This window comes from Aulostomus chinensis, chromosome 2, assembly GCF_037954235.1.
Source record: "Aulostomus chinensis isolate RoL2024-O1b breed Wild chromosome 2, RoL_Achi_v1.0, whole genome shotgun sequence".
NCBI classification, from domain to species: Eukaryota; Metazoa; Chordata; class Actinopteri; order Syngnathiformes; family Aulostomidae; genus Aulostomus; species Aulostomus chinensis.
The window spans coordinates 23048927-23074335 of record NC_141321.1 but is presented as its reverse complement, the minus strand read 5'-3'; the positions used below and the strand labels follow the sequence as shown (position 1 = coordinate 23074335).

General features: G+C 42.1%; 3 protein-coding genes across 13 annotated transcripts in view; 1 reads left to right on the top strand and 2 right to left on the bottom strand.

Moving 5' to 3' along the window:
* The window catches only part of pax6b (paired box 6b), a 36092-nt gene extending 26417 nt beyond the window's left edge, over positions 1 to 9675 (bottom strand). For 2 of the 7 annotated variants that reach the window (XM_086185577.1, XM_086185562.1), the window contains exons 1-2: positions 9471 to 9664; positions 2427 to 4360 (exon numbers count right to left, since the gene is read on the bottom strand). The gene's annotated coding sequence lies outside the window, so the exon portion shown is untranslated. Of the gene's footprint in view, positions 1 to 2426; positions 4361 to 9470 lie in introns of all 7 variants that reach the window. The other 5 variants (XM_086185596.1, XM_086185570.1, XM_086185546.1 and 2 more) reach the window with 4 other exon arrangements.
* Positions 9676 to 9709: 34 nt separating this feature from the next.
* Positions 9710 to 16351, top strand: rcn1 (reticulocalbin 1, EF-hand calcium binding domain). The gene is made up of 6 exons (XM_086185604.1): positions 9710 to 10195; positions 11557 to 11750; positions 11835 to 12013; positions 14595 to 14655; positions 14971 to 15170; positions 15358 to 16351. The coding sequence occupies exons 1-6, from the start codon at positions 9975 to 9977 to the stop codon at positions 15463 to 15465; spliced, it is 963 nt and encodes a 320-aa protein (XP_086041730.1). The 5' UTR covers positions 9710 to 9974; the 3' UTR covers positions 15466 to 16351.
* Positions 16352 to 18715: 2364 nt separating this feature from the next.
* Positions 18716 to 25409, bottom strand: part of wt1b (WT1 transcription factor b) — a 13349-nt gene continuing 6655 nt past the window's right edge. For 2 of the 5 annotated variants that reach the window (XM_086185492.1, XM_086185508.1), the window contains exons 5-9: positions 25272 to 25377; positions 25040 to 25187; positions 24658 to 24747; positions 24099 to 24191; positions 22360 to 23920 (exon numbers count right to left, since the gene is read on the bottom strand). In XM_086185492.1, the coding sequence (XP_086041618.1) occupies positions 23799 to 23920; positions 24099 to 24191; positions 24658 to 24747; positions 25040 to 25187; positions 25272 to 25377 (559 nt within the window). In that variant the 3' untranslated portion in view covers positions 22360 to 23798. Of the gene's footprint in view, positions 22214 to 22359; positions 23921 to 24098; positions 24192 to 24657; positions 24748 to 25039; positions 25188 to 25271; positions 25378 to 25409 lie in introns of those variants that run through there. The other 3 variants (XM_086185517.1, XM_086185526.1, XM_086185499.1) reach the window with 2 other exon arrangements.

Genomic DNA, 25409 nt, shown 5'->3' with positions numbered 1-25409 from the left:
ACGATAGCGACCCGACGCAGTGTGTATTCAGGTGGACATTCCACTGTCTCCGCTCTAGATGATGGCGTCACTTAAACCAGATGCAGAATTAATTCATGTTTCATGTGCAAGTTCTGTTTGCGCATGTTTGTCGCAGAGGGTGAAAGTCTTCCAAACATAATGGTGTATAATCTTTTAGAGTCTGTATTACACCTCCACACACCTCCAGTTCTGGTTTTACTGACAGTTCAGCAGGTCTTACTGGGCCCATCAAAAATAAGTTAAATAACAATAAGCGACATGTTAGCGAATCATCGATGTAACTATAATTGACTCAGTTCAAAGATAAGATGTCCTCTCTGATCCGTTACTCGCTGAGTAAAAGTATTTGTGTGTTTTGGAGAGTGTTGGTTGGATTCTTGCTCACATTGCAGCTGCCACATATTGATGTGTAACAGTCATCGTCCCACATATTGTTCACTGATGCGGCTAATGTCCTGTATGCAAGTCTGTGACATTAATAGAAATGACCTCTGACTGTTTGTGTTGGCAGACTGTGCCCTTCCATTTCTACATACACTGGCTGTAGACAAAACAATTATTTGGCCTTATATATTGAATATAATGTCACTCAAACACATTTACCATTTTAAATCTTTATAAGATAAAGTGTAAGAAGTTGTTTAAACAAAAATGAGAATCAATTTGTGTGTGTGTATGTATGTATGTATGTATGTATGTATGTATGTATGTATGTATGTATATATATATATACGTGTGTGTGTGTGTGCGTACGTGTGTCAGATGACTTAATTGAACATTTTACATCAGTTTCAGGCTCTTATCCACCAGCTGCATGCATCATAATTCTAATGATCCATAGAATACAAAGTACTCTTAGAATACATTAATGCAAGATAAGTATTAATAATGCATGCCGTACGGTCTTTAAATATGTATTTGAACACACACTTACGTTCTTGAGTCAAATCTGTTGTGAGGTTTTTAAAATGTGGAGAAAACAGAAATATTTTCACTGTTAACTCAAGATTTTTCTTAAACTTGCGTTAAGTGTACTGCAGTTCATCTAAATACTTCCTCCTTTACTTGGATGCTTGCATCTTGTTTTTTTCAAATCTCGTTACAGTGAAATTGAATGCAGAGTTGATCGGAGGAAATATCCTTTAAACAACAATGTAAAACCAGCGTTAATTTCTTCTTTTATTTGAATAAGTTTGCATTTCAGTCGGCCCTGATCAAGAGGCTGCAGCCAGCTCACATCACTGGTTACAGCGTCGCCATCCAAATGGTTCTGCTCCAGGTACACAAGAAGGAAACAGGCAATTATCCGTAATATCCCCGTAATGTTTAAAGAATGAGACTTAATTTTCCATCTGGTTGCATGAAGAGAAATGTCAGATGTATCAGACTGAAACCGTTGTTTTAATCATTAAGGGAGCACAGGGACGGTTGATGAAGAGGTGTTAAGGTTTTACTGCTCATGTATAATTAAGCATATTGATCAGCTGCGGCTGTAGCTGTATTACTGCATGACTGATAGCTCATTGTAGCACATAATACTGTCAGATATGGCCATCAGTGTATATGTTGTTTCAGAAAATGATGTTTTTAGTCATTTCTGATTATTAAATTTAAAGTGAAGTTCATTACTTTGAACACATGGCGTCGATCTGGTCAACAGAGTTTATTTTCTAACAAACATATCTTTTTTTGTAAGTTCTGACTACATTTAAGAGAGCGTTGCATCAAGAATGCTGGCTGACACACTGATTTGAGAACTTGTTTGCCCTCCTTCACACCGGCACCAGCATCAGTCCTAAGAATCCAGTCAAGTTCTTGCTGTTGCAATATATATGTTGTTCTGGTGTTGTTTTGGATGATGGAGTTCATTTTTAGTCTATTAATTATTCTGCTTCCATTATGTGTCTGACACAAGTGTTTGATAACCAAAATTGAGGAATCATAACGAGCAAAAATGGCGAAAATACTTTGGCAAAAATGTTGATATTGGTGTTTTCCTACTGCCTAATATCTGTACTGGCACAAAAAAAATCCCGTATTGGAAATACATGTAGTATTGAATTGTACTTTTACTGTTGGTGCAATGTCAGAGCATAATAAGGATAAAATGATAAAAAAAATAATAATAATATTTTGGCTTCACCCCCACACACAGAGAAATTCCACGTAGTTGGTTGCAGTATTTTGTATTGTAATAGAAATGCATTTCTCTTCGAGGATCCCTGTCTTTCCCTTCTTTCCCTTCTTTCACTCTCTCTCTCTCTCTCTCTCTCTCTCTATGCATGGAGTGAGGCTGGCATTTACTTGACAATTTCTGCCTTTAAGTGCAGGCTTTAAGTGCAGTGTTTTTATCTACACCTAAGATAGCTACAGACCAGGACAATTTAACAGGCAATTTAACTGACCGTGTGTTAGTGAAGCTGTCTGAGTCCCACTCTCTGCCAGAACGACATGGCATGATGGATGTCGGCAGTCTGGGCTACGTGGAGAGACACACACAAACACACACGCAATCCCATTGAATACACAGAAACACAGAGATGCACAGACACACTGCCCTGCCATATTTTCCCAATACAAACACATATGGGCCCATCCGCAGCCAACCCCCTTCCATTAAGTCAACATCTTGTGCTGGCGGTTGGAACAGTGCGGGGCTGGAGTCAGGTCGTCCAAATCCGTCAGTAAGAGGAGGCAGAGGCGTTTGTCATCCTCCTCTCTGGGCACCATCCTCCTGGAAGAGAGAAAGGGGGGACAGAGGGTGGTGGAGCTACGTAGCATCTGGCTCTAGTAGCTCCAGCTGCAGAGAGAGAAGGGGACAGGAGCCACACTACAGCCCAGGGGAGACACTCTTTCTGCAGCCAAAACTGCTCCACCACCATATCTGCTGGGTGGAGGAGAGGGAAACCAAGTTAGACGGTACAGAGAAAAGAGTTTGTGGATGCCACTGAGAAGCTACAGTGGAGAGGAAAACACTGATTTCTTGAGTTTCTCTGCCAGTGTTTTAATTTAATTCCAATTTCTGACTGATGGGACGTTGATCTCATGATGCATTGCTCTGAAAAGGACTGGGGTCATCGGTCGACAGTGACAAACCTCTTTACATCACATAGTATTAATGTCTTTGCGACTGTGCTTCTCACTAAAGAAAAACCCTGCAGCAACAACGAAGGCTGAGAGCAGCACGTTCACACGCTTGTGCACAGTTTTACTCAAACATGCTTCAGAGCGATGAAGGTGTAAGGAACATACTGCAAATCCAACTGGCTACAATGTCAAAGGACAGGAAAATGTCACCCAAATGATGACCCACAAATTAGAGGCCACAGTCATGCCACCCAAGGCCTAGAGTCACTCTTCAGCATCCAGCATCAGAACACAAATGACGTTGAGCCAACAGCGGACATTTAGCACCAGACTCCACTACCTCTGAGGGCAGTTTGTCACAGATCTATGGATGATTCAGAGCCTGAGGACGGCATTTAGTATTAGCACTTAATGTCTCAGTGTGTTCCAGGGTCTGGTCTCCGGCAATGATTGAAGGAAGAGATCAAATTAGATGTTTGAAGGGAGGGAAGGGGAGGGGGATGAGAAGTTCACAGAGGGGCGACACATGCGTTGTTCTTATTGTGAAGTGTGACCTTTACGGAGGCGAAGATCTCGGCGGCTGAGGAGCCCCTTTCCTCAATCTGATGTGTCCTCTGGGATTAATTAACCTCATTCTTCTATTAAGCCTGTGGGATTTGCATTTTAGATTTGGAGAAATCCTGCATGAGCGTCTGATGTTCCATCATGTCTACCTGGTGTGTGCGCCTCCTGTTTGATTTTAAAGACATCCTTCACCCACTAAATATATTTTTGTGTCAGCGTTGTCAAATCTGTGGCTTTACTGACAATGCAAGAGCAAATCGATACCAATAAAAGACAATTAAGTCCATTTGGACACCTCTGAAATGTTTCCTCATGCAGGCTTCGTAGTCCTTTATTAAGACGTTGTTATGGTTAGAAGCAAATGAAATTAGCAGCACAGATCGCAAGCATCTGTCTGATGTCACTAATGATGTGTCGGGGGGCTGCCGTGTGCTATTGTCATGATTGGCTCTGGACGCACGTCTATATAATGTGCTAAACGTCATATTCCCAAAAGAGAGAACACAAATTTAGCTTTCTTTCCCAAAAATCGGGCCATTAATGTCAATCGCGTGTAGGACTGCAAGAAGCCAAAGAGTGCCAGCTCACACACAACAAGCGCTGGTCCCCACAGTCTCATGATGACGGTCCCCAGACAGTCTCCGATAACAGCTCCAGCTAATCTTCTTTTCATAGTCTCCATTACGACCTGTCAGGACATAAATTGACAGTAAATTGCCATGTTTATTAACACAGCACTAAAAAAAGCATCCTCAACGGCTCTGCCCCCTCGTGCAAATGTTAGTGTTTAATAGTGACCAAGAGGATCAATTAAGATGTGACATAAAATGAGCCCAAACAAATCTTCTGCCTCACACACACACACACACACACACAATTCCACCTTAATATGCCTCCTCACACATTATGTCCTCTGTTGATGACCTCCTTTGAAGACCTATTCAGACAGACACTTGCTCGCCACATCTTTGCAGCTTGAGTAACGGTGGGAAGGGTCCATGCTTGGCGGAGCACTGCATCAACAGAGTCTTGAGTCGGGAGGTTTGCTGCGGCCTTTGCCATATAACACAGTAATTACTAGATCAAATCTGTTCAAATTGAGGCAACGCTGTTCTGTGATCCCTCCTATACTAATCAGCACGCTGAGGTATGGCTGTGTGACTATAAATTGCTGACTTAATTAAAACCAGGACCCCTCTGTCATCTAATTACAGGGAGAAAAGGTTATTGCTTCAATGCAATTTTCCAAATATGATTCCTTCACAGTTATTAAAGGCTCAGCCATCGTTTATTGTTTGAGATTTTTCAATATGGAAATGGCCCCGGTGACAGACGTAATGACTCGGGGAAAACGCTTCATCTCAATAGTGGCCTGGCATGGCCATTTGTCTAAGATAAGTGGAGCGAACAGCAACGGGGAAATGTCATGGGAGGCATCCCATGATTGCCTCCACTTTACAGTTGTCATTAAACAGAGCAAAGGTTTCTTTTCTCCTCTGTGGCAGCAATGAGAAGTTTATTAATCTATCCAGAATAGTAGGGGCGGTGAGTTATTATAACTATGAAAATTCACAAGGGAGAGGGAAATGGTGGAGAGTAATTGTGTGATGAGACTATATATTGCCCCTTTATTGTTCAGTCAAATAAATATTCTCCTTCAACGCCTTGGCCAAGCCCAAAAACCTGAGGGGGTGAAACTAAAGAGACACAAAACTCAGGGAAATCCCGAGGACACACTGCAATCCTAATTTGTTGGAAAATATTGAGAAACAAAACAGGACCACATGGGAATTACAGTGCCTGAAGAAAAGGAAAACTTGTTGTAACTGGACTAACTCCTCTGCAGATGATGAAGGTGCGCTGGAAAGAGCTGCCAGCACCCCCCCCCCCCCCCACACACACACACACACACACTCCCTCCGCTTTAGTATGATTATTCTATCTATGTCCCGTCTACAGCCAACAGCATCAAAGATACATTTTTGGGCACAATGAATTTAAATTGATTTCTCAATGGTACAGCGGGCTATCTTACCATGATCCCCATGATTCTCAGACACTCTGTGTCTGTACGCAAGCCTATGTCAAATTAATCAAATAAATTTTAAATTTTGAGAATAAACTAAACTTATCTGGTTCGTTAGAACTGACTGACCGCCGCTGGGGATGGGACAGTCACTGCCCTGTTAAGAGTGTCAAGCCTACTGCAGCGACTGATGAATTCATCACTGATTAATAGTTTAGTTTATAAACTGTCAAGAAAATCAGGGGAAAAAAAGCTCACCGCTATTTCCCAGAAAGTGATGTGATCACTTTGCTTCTTTAGCCCAAGCAGTCCTAAACCTGAAGACTCGTCATTTTCTGTCATAAATGACGCGACATCAGCAAATTGCAGGTTTTTTTTGTTTTGTTTTCTTAACATAACCACAACTGACCACAACCAATAATTCAACATCAACAATATCCTTCAACATTCAACACATCCAATATTCAACATTGTCTGTGCTCAGTATTCACTAAGAGCTGGATCTTAAACCTTCTGTCTCCTTCTACCCCTGAGGACAAAGAGGAGAAGGGTCAGATTTAAGTGTCTAGGTGTTCCCTGAACAGTTCAGTCTTCAAATGTCTCTTAAAAGTAGAAAGGGACTCTGTGGATCATATGGCGTTGGGCAGTTCATTCCACCGTTTGGGAACAACGGAGGCGAAGAGTCTAGCTAGAGTTTTAGAGCCGTGCTGGGCTGGGAGCACCAGCCGTCTCTCTCAGGCAGAGTGTAGTGGGCCAGAGGGCGTGAAGGCCTGGATGAGGGATTCCAGGTGGGCAGGAGCCATTAATGTCACTGTTTTGTAAGCCAGAAGAAGAGCTTTGAATTTGATTTGAGCTGCCACCGGAAGCCAGTGAAGAGACCTTAACAGCAGGGTGACGTGCACTTTTGGGCAAATCCTGACAGTTATTGAAATAGTTGGAGTTTTTTTTTTCTTCTTTTGATCGACTGATAAATCGAATAATTGTTGCAACTCTGAGGCCCGCATGAGCTTGAAGGCGTGTATAGCAGACAGCTTTTTATCAGGAATGTGACTAAAAACTTTTCTTGTTAGTAGAAACGCACAATAATATCAGCATGTTACTGATGTCAGCAGATATGAGAAATCATATTTCTGAAAGTATAAATCTGTATACCTCAAGCCTCTTCTTTACTCATCTGTTGTTTATGAAACAATGTGATACAGGCTTCATGCACTATTCCAAATATCTTGCAAATAAAAATAAGTGTTGCTTTTTAAATTCACAATTTTTGCACGTTTTTCAGTGTCTGCAAAATGTATATATCCTATAAACTTCTTTTGTGCAGATAACAGACATCAAATGTCAGCTTAATCAGCTGTAACAATATCTGGATTTCAGCTAATTCAATATCATGCATCACTGCCTATTTTGACTTTTTTTGCTAAACATTTCAATTTAATTCTTCACATACAAAATATAAATAAAAAAACTTTCCCTCCTCTAATTTGTACCTACATGTCTCAGATGGCCTCTGAAGTTGCTGAATTAATAATTGAAACGATGCCACAATTTTGTCATGTCTCTGTCTCAGAGCTGCAGCCAGGAGCCTCGCAGCCAAACAGGCGGATGAACTCACTCACCTTCGTTCCGTCAGATCAGCGACAAATTTAATTTTGATGGGGGGGGGGGGAAAAGCAGAGAAAGTTAATGAGACATTCTCATTAAGATATATTTGTAGCATATTTTAGTCACAGTCACTGCAATGAATCGGACTTATGAGAACTTAAATAATCCAATACTCAGACTAATATTCGATGCTAAAACAAACTACGAAGCTTATGATGCAGAAAAAAATAATTAGTAAATTAGATAAATATAATGTGAGGCAGGAGTAGTAGGCCACAGTAGAACAGTATATCCTGGATGCTAATGCTCTGTGTCTCCCACCATAGGGTTTTCTTAATTACATTAACCAAATGCCTTCTGCAGTGTGTGTGTAATCTCATGGTTAACTGCACAGCCCCGTAGCTGCAGCCCCCTCCCCTCTCTTTTCCACGGTGAAATATTCATGTTGAAAGCCACTCTTCCCATCTACTTTCTCTCCCTCCGACGTGTTAATAGCTGGAGTTGTTCAGCCATGTTACCATTGTCTCAGATCGATTCTTACTTACTGACCTTCAATACAGCCGCTGCACCTCTGTAACTCTTGCCCGGTTGTAAACCAATAAAGTGCTGCGAAATTTTAATCTTGGGAAGCTTAACGAACTATAACAATATTGCTTCCAGAAAATGTCATTTCCTTTTTGGCAGCAGGACTTTCTATCAAAAATAACAATCTTCCCCTTAACTTTATAAAGTTTGTGTCAGTTAATAGTTTATTTCCAGTACTTTTAGAGGATTTATTTCACAGGAGGGAAAAGGAAAAAAAAACAAAACACTTGTATTTGTTCATGTCGGCACAACATGCTGATTCAAATTGACCAGGCAGGACTAATTTAAATACATTAACTATTCATTAATTGAATAAAGAGGCTAGTTAGCCCCAGGGCCCTTTTATAATCATAAACTGGGGTGTACTATTTATGCAAAACAGCAATGTGCCATGTGCTGGCTTATTATGCTAATGATGAATGGCAATATACATGTTTCTCCGGCCCACAAAGGAGGATTAGGCATGGCAGTGTCAGCAAGTTGTTTGGAGGGTACACACTCTGCTCTTCCATATTACAGCATGTTGAGATCCGGATGAGTAATATGATTCTTCTTCACCGTGTAGCTGTGATTGCACCGTCCCTCCCCTCGCAAACTTATGCTGTCTCCCCTGAAAACACACTGGGATTTAAGTCAACAAGACCACCTTCTCACTTCAGGTTTCTAAATTGGACTGTTCTTATATGTGGTTATATTAAAAAAAAAAAAAAAAAAAGCCTTCCCCAGGGAATTAAAAGTTTGTCATTAAGAAACAGCACATTTGAGACCTCCCACCCCCCACCCCAGAGGGGCAAACAGTGACTTCCTCCCCATCTACTTTATATTGCATTAAAGTGTCCCACAAGCAAAAAATAAACTACTGCCTATACGCGACTGTGTGGTGGGAGGAACAACCAACATGCTACAGAACCCAGAACTAATGGTGTGAACTCCAAATATCCAAGTTCCCAGTTGGAATTTTAAACTACAGCCAGATGTCTGTCCTGTGCTGGCTCAGCACCATGGAAGGACGTGAGACTAACATCTGTATCGTTTGAGGTTGCATCGAAATGAAGTTACACAACTCATTTTTTCCATAAAACCACACAGGTGTCTACATTGCTCCTCTCCTTGCCATTTTCTCTTTCCTCCACGTCACGAAAGAGCCTACACATTGTTCCTTTAACTTCGGAGGAAGTTTGGGTCAGTCAACCAAACTACAGCTTGCTAACAAATATAACAAAACTCGAAATTTGAGATGTGTAGTTATTTTTCTGCTTTACAAACTGTAAATGTGTTGATAACGTGTATCTTCTGCATTTACCCACCCCACACAGAGCAGTTACCCAACCCCAACCGTTGTTCTGGTAAAGGTGTACACATCGAACTAATTAGCGGTTACGCTGCGGGGGCACGTGCGCGCACACACACACACACAAACAAACATACACACACACACACACACACACCGTCCCTGAAGGCTAATTCCAAATTGTTTGCATCACCATGTGCAACAAACGTGTACAAGTTTGAATATTTGTGGAGTGAAGTAAGGTCAGGATATGGGGGCTTGAACCTTTTTGTACCCATTACATGCACATACCTGTACGGTTGACACGCCAACACACAGCCACATTTTACAGCGTGTTCAAATTGGTAGATGTAGGAGCAAACAATCTTTGTTGCTGTCCTTTTAAACTTCGAATGGTTCCACCAGTTTCGGCGGCAGCTTGCAACGTGGCGCCTTAAATCCTCTCTAGTTACCGACGCGCTGTCGACCAATGGCGTGGAAGCTACCAACGCACCTCCCTAAAACGGACGCAGTGATTGGCTGTACGTAAGGCGGCAGGAAATCCCGGTTTGGTTCCATCCTTTCTTCCGGAAAAGGGACAGGTTTTTCTGTAGGAATTAGGGACTCTCCCCAGACGTCTGTCAGTTAGCTAAGTGCTGCTTGTTGAGTTGGCTGTTGTATCTTTGCTTCCAGTGAAAGGCTAAAGGGGATATTAGAGGATATTAGAGTAGCGGTACAGGCAGGGGCTTGCTAGCCGCTGCAGAGCCACAGGCCTGTTTATATTGGTCTTCAAGAGTTCATCTTCCTCCCTGACTGATGGACTTCATCAGCGTCGTGCTCGCCGCGCTCCTCTGCGCCGCTGTGGTTCAGGGAAAGCCCACGTTAAGAAAAGAGAGAGTAATTCATGACGCCGAATCGTTCAGAAGAGCCCACGAAGACAATAACAGCTTCCAGTACGACCATGAGGCCTTTCTGGGCAAAGAGGAAGCTAAAACATTTGATCAGCTCACCCCGGAGGAGAGCAAGGACAGGCTCGGGTAAGGAGTTGTTAACTATGATAGCATCACCAGGCAGATCACATGCATTTGTGCTTGTAAATCACTCCTCTCCAGCTGAAATGTGTTGCGTGTTACTGTCCAGGCGGATATTAATATTTAACAACAAAGCACAAGCATGAAAGGGGAGTGCATGCCAGCAGATGTACGGGGTTGGAGCATTGTTTCACAGCGCCACCGGCACTATTCGCACTCACGGCTATATAGGCTTAATTGCTCAGCCGAAATCTTAATTACAGATCATTACAGAAGCATTGGTATGTGATGAAGTTGTGTAGCGGTATTCTCATTGTATGCTGGTTCGTGTGTCTCTTATTCACTTCCATCTCATCTAAATGTATGGATATGTTGGCACCGTGTAACACACGCTGGATAACAGGTTTTCCTGCGGCGTGGAGAGTGGGTGGACCCCTGTAACATCACAACGTGGCAGCCCAAATCTAAGAATACACCCCAGCTGCTGCACTACACTGCCTTTTTTTTTTCTTACTAAATTGCTTTGCCTGCCCCTCCCACTTGAGTAGCCTCATTGAAGCCACGTCATGGTTGTAAAAATGGATGCACCAAATATTTTAGTTTTTTGTTTTTTTTTTTAGTTGTTTTCTTGTCTTCATCCTCTCCTGCCTGCTGAGGACCATAGAGGTGGATTTTGGTCCAACTCATCAGTTTTGTTTTTTAGAGGTGGCACATTAAGACTTAAACACCAACATTTTAAGAAATATGTTTATTTGCCATCCTCTCCAGAATAGTGTGTGTGTGTGTGTGTGTGCGCATTAGGGAGCTGAGATCCACAGAGATTGGTTACTTGGCTCAGCACAGTGAATGGTAGTGGGTGGAAAGCGTTAGTGCCAATAAAAGTCATCAGATACACCTTTCTCCAAATCGTCTTTGTATGATTTAATTCCGACTGATAATCATCCATGTTTTAAGTTTTTTTTTAAAGAACAGGTCAATGTTAACTTTCACAGACAAATTCATCGTAAACAACGTGTGTATTGTCAATAAGTGACTGTTTTAAAGACATTCTCTCTCTCTCTCTCTCTCTCTCTCTCTCTAACACACACACTCTGTGTCAAGGAATCTTTTATGACCCATCAGTTCAAACTCATGGTATTTAATAGAAATCTGACCCAAGCGGTCAGTCAGTCTCTGTGGCTCTCAGCCTCTTACTGTACAGACATGGCAGAAGTGTATCTTTCTTCTTATCTGGCAAGTAATGCTATGTCCCAAAAACGTGGTGGTTACCTCCCGAAATATATCTGCGTTGTAATTTCTTCCTGACAAATGACAGTGACCCATATTGACCTTTAAAGTAACTTTCCTTTTTTCCTTTTGTCCGACAGTAAAATAGTGGACCGCATTGACAGCGACGCAGACAGCTACATCACCACTGAGGAGCTGAAGTCCTGGATTAAACGAGTGCAGAAGCGTTATGTATATGAGAATGTGGCAAAAGTGTGGCAAGATTATGACCTGAACAAAGACAACAAGATTTCCTGGGACGAATACAAACAAGCCACCTACGGGTACTACCTCGGTATGTTCTCACGTTTATCGTTATTTAGGTACACTCAGACTTCCTCAGATCTGTTCATAAATGTGTGACCTGTTTTTAACTCAGCTAACCCGGAGGACTTTGATGATGCAACTGACCAGTTCAGCTTTAAGAAGATGCTTCCCCGTGATGAGAGGAGGTTCAAAACGGCTGATCTGAACGGGGACCAGGAAGCAGACCGAGAAGAGTTCACGGCGTTCCTCCACCCGGAGGAGTTTGACCACATGAAAGACATTGTGGTTCAGGTAAGCCTTGTGTAACCATGCGGTTGTCAAACATGTGCGTAAAAGTGTTTATCCAGATGGACCGCTCTGATAAATAGACTACATTTTAATAACTCGCTAATGAAATTTTAACTCTGCCTGGAACTGATTGAGTTCATATATTTTTTGGAACGGGTCCGGTGGGATGGACCCACTGTCCCATTTAAGGCTCAACCTTTAAATATAAATTTGGCTACATGGAGCGGTTGCGTGGGAAATGTTTGCAGTAGTCATGCACTATGCTTCTGCGTTCATAAAAGTTGTACTACCCATTTGACAGAGTTAATTATTAAAGACTCATTTTTATGATGTCACTGAACGTTACCAAAGAAGTATTCAGCCAGTGGCAGCTTCCTCTGAACGGGATGAATGTGGCTGAAGCTAATGAGTGGTTTGTTTGTCAGTAGTCATGAGTTAGACTCCTCGAAGACACTCACTCATAGTGGCCCTTTTTTATTTTCATAAAAAGGTGTTCCTGGAAGAAAAAGAGGGCCTGGTTGCTGACTAGCAGGACTAATGTCTCTCAAAGTTCGGGCAGGAACTTGAAGTCATGATCTCGAGGAGCGTAAACGTTTCACCTACGCATCGCGGAGTCTGGCTTCACTTACGTACCTGCTGATCCTGCTTTCAGTGGCCGGCAGCGTCCACTTCCAGTTTTCTTGGCATATTTAACTCACAGTCACATGTTAAAAATAAACATGGTCCCAGCTTTTATTTTTCATCCCGTTTTCAAAGGAAATGTTTGCATGGGACCATCTTTGGTTGGCAGTACATGGATGTTAACAGTCTGATATTAACCAGATTATGACACCTTCCACCTTTTGTCATCCGTGTGCTCCAGACTCTCTCCTCAGATTTCACCTGTGTGCTGGTGTCCATGGAATGATTTTTACATGTTGACCTTTCAAAGGGGCAATAGTCAATCAATTAATCAATAGTTTTCGCAGCATTTTACGCCAAATAAAAATGTTTGTCAATGCACGGCCCACCTTCTACAAACAGCTCTAAGTGCCGTGTCAAATATATATGGCAAGAAAACATTCAAACATGTCAGTTGCAACATGATACTAACGACCTCATGTCCAATTTTAGGAGGGAACTCTGATGTAGAATGTAGGAATGCAGCTTCATTAGTTAGAATTTAATCATGAATTTGAATCGAAGATTCTATAGGAAACTCGTGTAAACGCCGTAATCACAAATGTCTTATTTAAAATCAGGTCAGTAGTCAGCTTCTTGTCATCCATGTAAACGTAACTATTGATTCGCTCAATGACACCTGTTTTCACCTGCTCTGACCTGTCAAAATGGCTCATCTTGATATAGCATTTAAATCCCTGTGGACAGTTTGTGAGTTCTTCAGTCGTAAAATCCTTCACTTCAGCTTGTATATAAAAAAACAAAAATTGAGTCAAATCCAACTGCTGTTCACAGTGAATTGATAGTGATTATTGGTAAGTTCTCTCATCAGTAACCTTTTTAGGACATTGTGGCTTTTCTGACGGCCGCAGCCAAAGAGCTCGTCCTTATAAAACTACAATAACGTCCGTAGAGGACACCCACAACCGTGAAAGAACAAAAATAGCACACCAATAGACCATTATCACCGCAGACATGTTGACACAAAATGGTGGGTAAACACGGATGTTACAAATGACATGAATGCAGGTGTTGTCTTAACAGAGCCTTAATTAATGTGATCCCTTCCGCCTGTGTGTACCTGATATTTCATGTTAAATGGCTGCTGTGATGGGAGTCTATCAGTCTTCTGGCGTTTGTTCCACCTAACTGGCTGGGTTGGGTTCGCTCTATTCCAGTGTTTTGTTTCTTGCAGGGAAACCAATGGTGTCACTATGAACAATGGCTGTTGCTTTTTATTTAAGCAGCCCTGTTAACAGTATTCCCAGAGAGTTCCAGCATGCCAATGAAATGCACAGGAGATCTCTCTCCTGGTTTGGTTTACCGGGGTCTATAAGTGCACTATAGGCTTTATTTTGTATCGAGCAACGCTCCTTGTTTGCACGCAACCTTTCACGGGTTGAGTATAGAATCTGGATGGATATTCTTGTTTATTATTAGTGAGCTATTAGACCACAGGAGCTACATGACCATGAATTATTCAGCAGGGTTCAGCAAGGGCATCTCACCTGGAGGAGAGGACGCATCCTGAGATTTTTGTTGCGCGTAGCTGTGTGCATGCATCACGCCCAGATGCATCACATTCACAGAACATAAATGCATGTGGTTAACCAGCGATCAGCTCACACGACAAGCCTTTTAATTAAGTCGCACCCTAGATATGAGAGGGACAAACCTCTTAGTGTTTCATGAAGGCGTTTGCTCAAAACAAGCGCGGAGCGTCTGACTGTGGAAGGCTTGGCTTACATCAGCCTGGGATCCTGTAATTGTGGTGTCAGTCTGCCAGCCCAGCTGTAAACTGACCCTCGTATTCACTCAGCATTGCCGAGGGCTACATCTTTCTCTTTTATTACTCAAAGTGAAAGTTCTGTCGTTGACCCGTTTGTCCCTCTTTAATGACATCATTAACTTGTGTTGAACGCAGGAAACCCTGGAGGACATTGACAAGAATGGTGATGGACATGTGGACGAGGATGAGTATATCGGTGAGTTCAAGCAAGGAATTTGAATAACAAGAAATTCAGTTTGAATAAATTAACCCTAAAAAAAGAGTCCAAGTCATATCAAAATAGATAAATAAGAATATAATAAACAGCCACTATAGTGGCCAGTTTTTTTACTTTCTTAGTTTACCCTTGTTTTTGTGGAAGTTCACGAATTTCTCTTCAAAATCCTGGAAAATTATTTTTTTTGCCTAAACTGCATAGTACTGCAAACTATATATATGTACATATATATATTTATATATATATACACCCATACCCATATTTCTAATAAACATCATACCCCTTTGAATTCAGCGGACATGTTCGCTCATGAGGACGGTGGTCCAGAGCCAGACTGGGTCAGAACTGAGAGGGAACAGTTCTCTGATTTCCGAGACTTGAACAAAGATGGTAAGATGGACCAGGATGAAATCCGCCACTGGATTATGCCCCAGGACTACGATCACGCCCTGGCGGAAGCCAGACATCTGGTGTATGAGTCCGACCAGGACAAGGTACAGTGTTCTGACCTAGGTTTCTGTGTCATCAGCTTGCTCCAGTCCTGTTTGTCGTCAGATCCATTTGTGATGGTACCCATATTTCTAGAGTGACAGCCTCAAAATGTGCTCTTTTTTAAAAGATTTTATTAAATGGTGTTAAACAATGTTTATCACACTTGCTATGTCATTCAACTTTCTTCAGGACCAGAAGCTGTCCAAAGAAGAGATCCTTGAGAACTGGAACATGTTCGTGGGAAGTCAGGCCACCAACTACGGGGAGGACCTCACCAGGAACCACGATGAGCTCTGAGCCCGTCGCGGGTGGGTGGGTGGGAGGAGAGAGAGAGCACGGAGGATCGTTGAACACCTACAGTCTTTGGTGAGAGACTCTTGCACCTCCGCCCACCACCACCACTGCTCCATTCTCTCCACAGAGTCGTGGAACAGATGTCAGTGCGTTGGATAGTCAACCAACGCTGTAGAGAACAGAGGAAGAGGAGGGAGAAGAGCTGGTTCTACCACTAACACGACGGGTCCATCTTAGTGTTTATATCCACGGTTCTGTTTCTGACATTCAGAAGCTAAGACCTAGTGGACTGACTTTGTATCGACGGTGCCTTCCAGCCGCGTCATCGGCTTCGCTGCCTCAGATCTGTCTCGATGGTCATTGCTGAGCTTTACACACGCTGTCAGATAGAATTTGTCACAGCAATGTTAATGTGAAGCTTGAAAACATGTATCCTGATCTTTATTTATTTTATTTTTATGTGATTTTATCGCTGAACGTTTGGTCATGCAGGAATGCAGTGTTCATTTGTTTTCAAACTGATGAAATAAATTATGTTTATTTGTTTACATTTTTTTCCTGGCCAAATGATTTTAATGATGCTTATGAATTAGTTAAAATACTTAAGAACATTTAACACATTGATGTTTAATGGCATGGTCTTTGCACGTATTTGGTTTTAGCTTAGCCTGTGTATGTTCTTCACTTTGTTTAAATTGTATTTATTGGTGTACCAAAAAACAAATAGGAGGTTTCTTTTTGTTGTTGTTTTTTTTTAACCAGTTAGTGGCTTTGTTTTGTCCCGAAACCTCAGTTGAGTTGATATTCTTTCTCATAAATGGGCGGAAACCCCATCAACATGTCTCTTATTCCACACTGAACTCACTTGTGTTAAAATAAACAATCAAAAATGTGTGTGTGTTGTGGTTGCTGCAGGTGCCTAGTGACAATTTCAGATTACTGAACTGGGTTTGTAAAAGAAGAACAAATGCAATGCAGAGAAAGAAGCCATACAACCGTTTCATCGTAGATCTACAGCCTTGACCTTCTTCAAACACTTATTAGTAGGATTGTCTGATTTTTAAAATATTGCCACATTTCTGGCTATCTGACTAATACATATTCACTAGGAAATCACTTCATCACTGCTCAAAAGTTGCACAACTCAACTTCCTGTTAGTCTACTTATTTAGAGCAGTTAAGAAGTTATTTCCTGTTTATAGTATTAGAATTGAACTGGGAAGCAGTAAGTACCCATCGAAGGAATAATGAATATTATGATACTGGATCAGTGGCTTGTGTACATACCAGTGGTGGAAGAAGTATACTTAAAGTAGAAATACCCAGATTAAATTGTACTCTGGTAAAAGTAGAAAAGTAATAAGTTGATAATGAGACTTAACAAGTTTTCATGACTAACAGTTACAAAAGGAACACAGGAGGCCATCAGGCTTTGCTTCCCGTCTGTAAGACTAACTAACTAACCGCCATTTGTAAGTATGTGAGGATAAGATAATATAAATAGGATAATTAAGGGTAACATAGACAGAAACATTAGCTGCGTCCTACTGTACTGCAGCTTGTGTATGTTGTTTTCCAGTCCTGGTGTTTTTTTAACTCTTTGAACATCAGAGACAAGTGCTGTTATCCCGTTCATGACTAATTGCAGTTTCCACACTCGTATAATAGAGATGGAGTTGAGCTGACTTGCTGTTGCTGCTGGCTGTTGCAGTAAAACTCTGAGATGTAACTGAGAAAGCAGCTCTGCCACCCAGCATGTCCCTTCTGCTTGCTCATGTGGAACATATGGATATATGTGTGCCAGTTAGCAGGACAAGTCAAGCGGGACCAATGCGATAAAGCTCATTAGGAACAAGGGACAGGGCGATGTATGTGTGGGCCGTTATTTTGCTGCAACATCGCAGCCTCTATACTAACACTCTCAGACCGGGAATGAAGGAGCAAAAATGTCTGGAAAGGTTTTTTTTTTGTTTTGTTTTGTTTCTTTTTGTTGTTGAAAATTCCAGGTCTCGCTGGATAGTTTTTACTTTACATAAAAGCAGCATGGTACAAACCAATGACAAAAAATGTGAAGAAATTTGCAGAACAGCGTCTTAAGTTTTTCAGGAAAATTACCTGACAAAAGGAGCATTTGAAGAGGAGGTGTTTTCCTGAATGTTTCATTGTTCAGATCTGACATAAAAGAAACATTAGATGACCTAACGGTTGCTCTACTGCTTCGCTAAAGAGTCCACAGCCTCCTTCAGCATCACACATTTGAATAATTGGGAGGCCTAAAATACTAAGCAGCTCAATGTACTTCCTCCCAGTAGCATATGAGCTTTGTCATATGTCAGGGTGCATCTGTGTGTCTGCACCAATGTGTGAGTGAAGGTGGAGGAATATTAGCAGTGCACAGAGATGTAAAAATGTGTCTGTGCGAGGTCTGTGGGGGGGTACGTGCAGCTTGCCTCGTGGTCATGTTTAACAGCCCACCCCTCCTCTTTACCATGGGTTCCTAATCATTCACACTGGGGGAGTGTGTGTACAGTAATGCCTTCAGACGGCTCTCATATGAGCGTCTGCCTACATCAACCCCTCTCTACTGATAATAATGAGCCCTCTGGGTGAGACCAGGGTCTAAGCTTCTTCATCCAGGATAATTTTCTCTTAATCTTGTCTCACAATGAGTTTTTTTTAACTGCTATTTCCATATCAACAATTATAACAGCAGAAAAGCCATATAAGAATCCATTGCACCCGGCTCCTCTCCGTCATCCTGATGCCCCATTTTCATCGAAATATCTCTGCATTCCCTCATCTTTGTCTTGGGTCTCTTGTGTTTGTTCCTTCCTCCCCGGGGATTTGTAGCCCTGGGTGTTGTTTGTAATGATCTTTGGGACATCTGACCCACACTGGCTCTTTCATAACAGGATTTCTGCCATTATATAATAACATACTACATAATGGGAACAAAAACCAAGTAGAGTCTCAGTTAATTCTCAAGTTGCTGAAGAAAACATTAGATTTCCACCCTACAAATAAGCCAAATATACATCTGTTTAATGATAATAAATCTTAGATTTTTGTAATAACATTTAAAATAACAGCATTGGTAGTGCTGTCTTTGCTATCATCATTAGTAGTAGTATTTCTAATTATTCTTAAGTTTATCATATACTAAAATCAATCAACTGTAGGGCCACTCCACTGCATCAGTAGCATGCATGTTCTCAACATCTGACTTCACTTTTTCATCTTTTTCTGTACTTTATATAATAATGCATGTGTTTAACTACAATAAAAAGCTTAAGTTCAACCTTAAGTGGTTTCATTTTTTTATATATATGGTTTCTCAATTGACAATTTTACACATAACTACAGGATGGCTGTAAGGTGCTAAGATTTGAGCATAGAATTAGGGACAGAGTTCTAATTAGTAACACATCCACATCCAATGATATCTGAGGACAGGTGCCAGCCCAAAACACAAACGTAATCAAAACCACTTCAGGGAGCCATCAGTGTGTTGGCATCTTTGTTCTTTTGAGCTCATGACAACACCAGATGTAACCACATAGCATCAGTGCGAGTTGCATGAGGACAATTAGCTTCCAGTGGTTTACTTAAAACTCGCTTTAAAAACAAAGTAATAACATCTAACAAATAATTTAGGTAAAAGGACTGAACATTGAGATTGACACTGTCAATCGTGACCAAAAATATACAAAATATATAGACATAATTTAGCTTTAGTCTTCATAAGGCTCAAACGATGTTAATGCCAAAGACTCGTGGATTGTCTCAAATCTTCGGAGGAAGGAATGTGTATGGTACTGAGTGAAAACCTGCGTACAGTCAACATGGACAACTCGCCATATTATGAATTTACGATGACAAAATTGACTTTTATATCTACAACTGAGCTAAGATTCACACACTATTACAAAAAATGCATTTCTGGATTCCATTATTATATCTCATGAGGGATTGTAGTATTATTTTCTTCCGCTTATCCTGTTGAGGGTCGCGGGGGGGCTGGAGCCTATCCCAGCAGCTTTCGTGCGTGAGGCAGGGGGGCTGAAATCCTTCCTTTTTTTTTTGTCTTCCATGTTTGTCATCTTAAAGTTTTATGCCATCTATCTTCAAATTGTTATTCAGAAAAAGTGTAAGACAGTTTTCCTAATATGATGTATCACTCTTTTATATAAATCTGTCATCTGAAAAGCCATATATGTATGAATGTATGTATATATCTGAATATTTATGTATGTACTGTATACGTCTGAATATGTATGCATACATGTATGTATGTATGCATGTATGAATATATCTGAATATGTATGTATGGATATATCTGGATTAGTTTTACCCAAATACAACACCCTAAACTAAAATGCTATAACTGAAAATTTTATGATCAAAATCACCCTTGGCGGCTTCATTTAAAGTATTGTATTTGTGTAAAACTGCACTCACTCCTTCACTATTACAGTCCTGACAATGTTTGTGTCCTGTGACTGTATATGCGTGTCATGTGAATGTGGGCTAATTCAGTGGCTTGCATGTTTCTACTGTCTGAACAATGAAGCTTGAAGGGATCCATCAATCTTTCATGTCACTTGAGAGGAAGCGCTTAGCCCTCATCTTCTCCATCCCAGGACTCTACTCCTCCTAGTGGTGTCAGGGCCAAACACCAGGCAACCTTATTTCTTTTTAACAGCTGCAGTCTTCTGTCTCCATGTATTTTTATGTTCCCATCAATGCAGTGTAGATAAGGAATCGGCCATTAATGACTACACAATTAGACGGAAGGCTTTAAGGAGCCATATATTTCAATTTAGGAACCATAAAGCTAGTGGGTTGGTAACAAATTGTAACTGCTGCTGGAGTAATGGAGGCCCTTTGGACTTGGGTCAGGATGGCTCAGAATCAGTTTCAAACAGCTTTTACACGCCTGCTTTAGTCACCCACTTACTCTGAAGATTATCTTATTTCATATGAGAAAACCTCTCAAGTTTTTAATTAAAATACAGACAAAGTGGCCCACAGTAGAGTTGTTTTAGAGTTCATGACAGTGAGGGTGTGAGACTGATATCTGTGGACAAAACGCCTCTCTCGCTCCATTTCTCATAATTTGTCTCCTTACTTTCTCTGGTCCTCTCCTCCCCCGTCCCAGCATCTGGATACCTCTGGGATGGAGGCCCTGTTTCATCCTTCCACTCCCCAGGGGGGCTCGGGTAGTTTTGTGATCTTGTATCTCACATGATGGAGGTTCTTCTAATCCTGTTAAAAGTTAACATCTTCCAGTGGAATAAAGGAGACAGCAGGAGGGAGAAAACAGGGGAAGATGAAAGAAGGGATGGGAAAAGAAAGGATGGAATCTGTAAAAAGCCCTAGTTGCCCTCACAGGCTGGCCTACATATTGGTTTTGAGTGTACATTTGTTTGTCTTTCCCTGCCTGTGTACCCTCGTGGGACCCTCCCGGCTGCTGCCTGCATATATGACAGACTCCTCTCAAGGTGTTTTCCCCTCGCTGTCTTTCTGTATCTGTTCCATCTCTGCTCCCTGAGTGAGAAAGTTTACCCTCTAGGCTCCATCTGAGCTCCAGGCCCCCAAGGCCTCTGCATTCCCAAAGCTCCAACACACTGGAGCCCCTCAGGCTCCCTGTTATACCACAGGGAATACCCCCAAGAACCCCTAGGCCCCTCAGACTGTGGAGCAGCAGCTCTGCTAGCCTGAGGGGAGGGGGCCTGTCTGGGAATACAACTACTAACATGCATCACTTCACATGTGAACAATCTCTGATAGCGCCTCCTGTTGTTACAGCTTGGTTTTTGCATGCAGGCCTCCTTGTAACCCCGTTAAGTTTCCTCTCTGGGGCCTTGTCCTTGTTGGTGATCCCTTGGGGCTCATAGAGGGCCCCCGTGCTCTACATGTGCATTGACCTTTCCATCTCCTGGAGGTTAAATCATGTCTTTTTGAACCAAAGAACCACAACAGTAGCTGTATGATGATGCTGGATGCAGCTGGGGCTGGGTGGGTGAATGACATGTTGAAAATAATCTCCTTATTAGAAGAAGGGAGTGTGAATTGATGCCAAGACAAACTTTTTTCCCCCCACAAAGCAATCAGTGGATGTATGGCATGATCTGTGCTCGATCTCAGCTTTGATTGTGACAGTAAGGTTACATCACACTTGCAGTGAAAAATCAACATATTTTTGGAGGTTGCATGTGGATACGGAGGCTGTGAAGCTAGCAGGCCTGCTGTCCTACAGATGTCTTGGGCTTTGCGTTACCAGGTGTACGTCACCTGAGATTACCCACGCTGACACCGCTTAAAGGCAAACAGCCAGCATTACAGCTGAGGGGGCATCTGGTGGCGTGTGTACATGCGAGATTGTGTGTGTGTGTGTGTGTGTGTGTGTGTGTATATGTGTGTGTATATGTGTGTGTATATGTGTGTTCATGCATTCAGATTGCTGGTAACATTTGGCAGTATGGGCTTGAATGCAGGTTTGTGTTACCAAGTATCACATTCCCTCCCACAGTCTCCAATCACAAACTTTCTCAATCAAGTAACTTTCAAGGAATGTAGATCTAGTGGATCAATATAGGGCTCAGGTCAGTGTGGTAATGACTGAGGACATTTAAAACACGAGTTCGCTCTGCATTACACAGACTTGGCAGACTCCAGTTAAGAGTGAAGTGAAGTGAGTAAAATGTTCAACTCCGCTGTCCCTCTGATCTTCCTCCACTTCCCAGCGCCCCTGTGGAGCGAGAACAAAGAGAAGCACTTCTTAATCAAAGTGCACTGGATTAAGAAGCAGAAAAAAACAGATCACAGAGATACGAGCTCACGAAAACAACCGGAATCACAACTTCAAATGAACGAGATATGACCCTGAAAGAGCGGAACATCCTTTTAATCTTCCTGTTAGTTTGGAGGTCTACTGTTGCATATTTACTTTCCATTTGTGAACATGTAGCCAACAGCGAAATATATCACATCATGTATGTGCGTGTTTACATTGCTGTTCCAGGTATATGGCATCATTAGTCCGTGAGAGTCGTGCAACAGCTCTGCGAGTCATATTTTATTAACACACCTGCTGTAGCTGAATCATCTGATCTCTTATATACTTGTACACGAGCTGTCACACAAGTCTGTCCACATTATGCATATTTGATGGATGGGTCGTCCTGTTTCTCACCATTATTGTGGCCATTATGCACCACTGAGGGCAACAGTGAATAGTCAAACATTGTTGTTAAAGTAAAAGATGCTTTTCTGGCTTCAGACCAACGCGTGTGCATGGAAAAACACTGCTGCACTCCCATGTGCTAGGCTGAAAAGGCTGATACTGCCATCATGTGGCTTCAGGATGGAAAACACTCTTCCTCGAGCAAATAATGATGCTTTATGGGGGCCTCAGCATGCAGGGAGGGGTCTTCACTGACTAGCTGACACTGGTATGGTATGTGTCTTTTCTAATGGGATTTATTGAGCTCCAGATGTTCCTTGTTATAAAGATGTGTGTCAGAGATTTAGGAGGGTGAGACCTGCACCCTGTCAGAGTCTCAGTGGCTTGCTGTTTTACTAGCACCCCCCACACCACCCACACACCCACACACACACACACACACACACACACACACACACACACACACACACACACTGCTTGACCCAACCATCACCAGCACTCAAAGGTGGCCTCTTAGCCTGACACCCCCCCCTGCACACACACACACAAAGCACACAAACCCATGAAAACAAAGATCAACATACAATGAATTTCCAAAACATACAAGAAAGTCTATAAAAGGAAGCATATACAGCATATATATACAAAAGTGTGTATTGTGTAAGGATATAAAGACATGTCCCAAGTGTTCATATGAACAGGCAACAAAGTGACACATTGTCCATTTCCTAAATCCAGTTTACATGGTCCAGCACATTTTCAAGGTGACACAGTTTTAAGAGTAAAACAAAAAGCCAGTGCAAGTGTGATTAAAAAATAGTGTATCAACATTTTCCTCATCTTCAATCTTTGTCTTGGCTCAGAATTTCTGTGGTCTTGAACCCTCTCAGAATTTGAAAAGGAATGATGGTTGAGGTGCATCTTGAAGATCTCGGGGATCATGGTTGCCTCCTGATGTCACGGGGCTGAGGGAGGCATCAGCTGTGCTGCAAATTTGGCATAACCGCTGACCAGGCTCCAAGTCTCTCTCTCTCTCTCTCTCTCTCTCTCTCTCTCTCTCTCTCTCTCTCTCTCTCTCTCTCTCTCTCCACTAGCTGGCACAAAAAATCTGTCACCTTCCTCTTTGTCCCCCTCCTGCTCCTCTGGCTGCTCAGATGGCAGGCTGCAGCTTGGTCAGGTTCCTCTGGTGCATGCTGTGGTGGCGCACCAGCTCGTCTGAGCGCGCAAACTTCTTCTGACAGTTGGACCAGCGGCAGGTAAAGGGCTTCTCACCTGAAGGGGTGGGTGTGGGAGGGGGGGGGGGGGGGGGGGGAGACATCATTGCTTTAGAGCAAATTCAGCCTCTTGAAAAGCAAATGTGTGTTTTGTTGTCAACACCCCTGGAACCATCTCAGAAATCTCTCTCTCTCTGGGAGAAGATTGCAGAAGAAGAAAATAAAGGTTTACGCACTTGTTTTACCTGTATGAGTCCGAGTGTGAGTCTTAAGATGATCTGACCGTGAAAACGTTCGCTGACACGTCTCACACTGAAAGGGCTTCACTCCTACACACAGATGGTTGAGGTGGAGGTGGCGGGAGACAGAAATAAAAACAGGGTGAAGTAAGGACCTTTTTAACTAGAGAATGAAAATATCAGAAATTACACCGTTTACCGAAACCTTACAGTTTAAAATTATCTTTGTGTCTCCTGAATGATCATAGAAAAGTCATGCTATTACTTGAAATCTATTACGGTATACACATAATGATTCATCTACCATTTTATGTAAGGAACCACTGGAAGAAAATTATTCTCAATTAAACAGAAATTGAATTAACCACTTTCTACAATTCCTTATACATTAAATAAGATATTCGCACAGACCAAGATATAATAACCAAACAGAGCTGTTTCTAGTTCTGAAGCTGTAATTTATGATATTCTCATTTCAGATTGTTTTATTATCTTACGCTTCAGAGTTTTTATCTTTTCAGAAAAGAGTTAACAAAGAAGTTTTTCATGAGCGTACCTGTGTGTCTGCGCTGGTGTCGCTTCAACTGATCTGAGCGAGCGAATCTGCGGCCACAGTCTGTGAAATCACACGGGTGAGGCTTCTCTCCTGCAAAGTACAGCTCCACATCATCATCATCATCATCATCATCATCATCATCATCATCATCATCATCCAAATCCATCATGTTTCTATCACTACCCTGTCTTCTGTGGCATAAACATGCCTGAATACACTTTCTCATGAGCAAAAACATACCTTGTCAATCTGGTTTTGCTCTCAGACTCAAATTTGAGTCCACAAACCACAAAACAAAATCCAAATTTAGAGGGTTTCATTCTCAAATTTTTCAGCTTGTATGAGTTTAACAAAACAGAGGCATTAAGAGGTCACAGCTCACCCGTGTGTTTGCGTCCATGCATCTGCAGATGTGACAGTTTGAAGTACTTTTTGCTGCAGCCAGGATACGCACACACAAACGGACGCTTCTCATTGTGTTCTGATGACCTCACAACTGGAGGAGCAACATCAGGCAGCCGTCTTACATCCTTTTAGAAAGAGAAGATTTATACAAATGTAATCACATAAGTGTGTGAACTATTTGTGCATGCATGTATTTTTACCTGACTTACCTGAAGGCCTCTGAAGACACCATGTGTGTGTATGTGGTACTGAGCACTGAGGAGCATGGATGGATGCGGGGCTGTGGGATCGCTGTCATAGCTGGTCGCGTGGCCACTGTTGAGCCGGGGCAAAAGACAAACACTGAA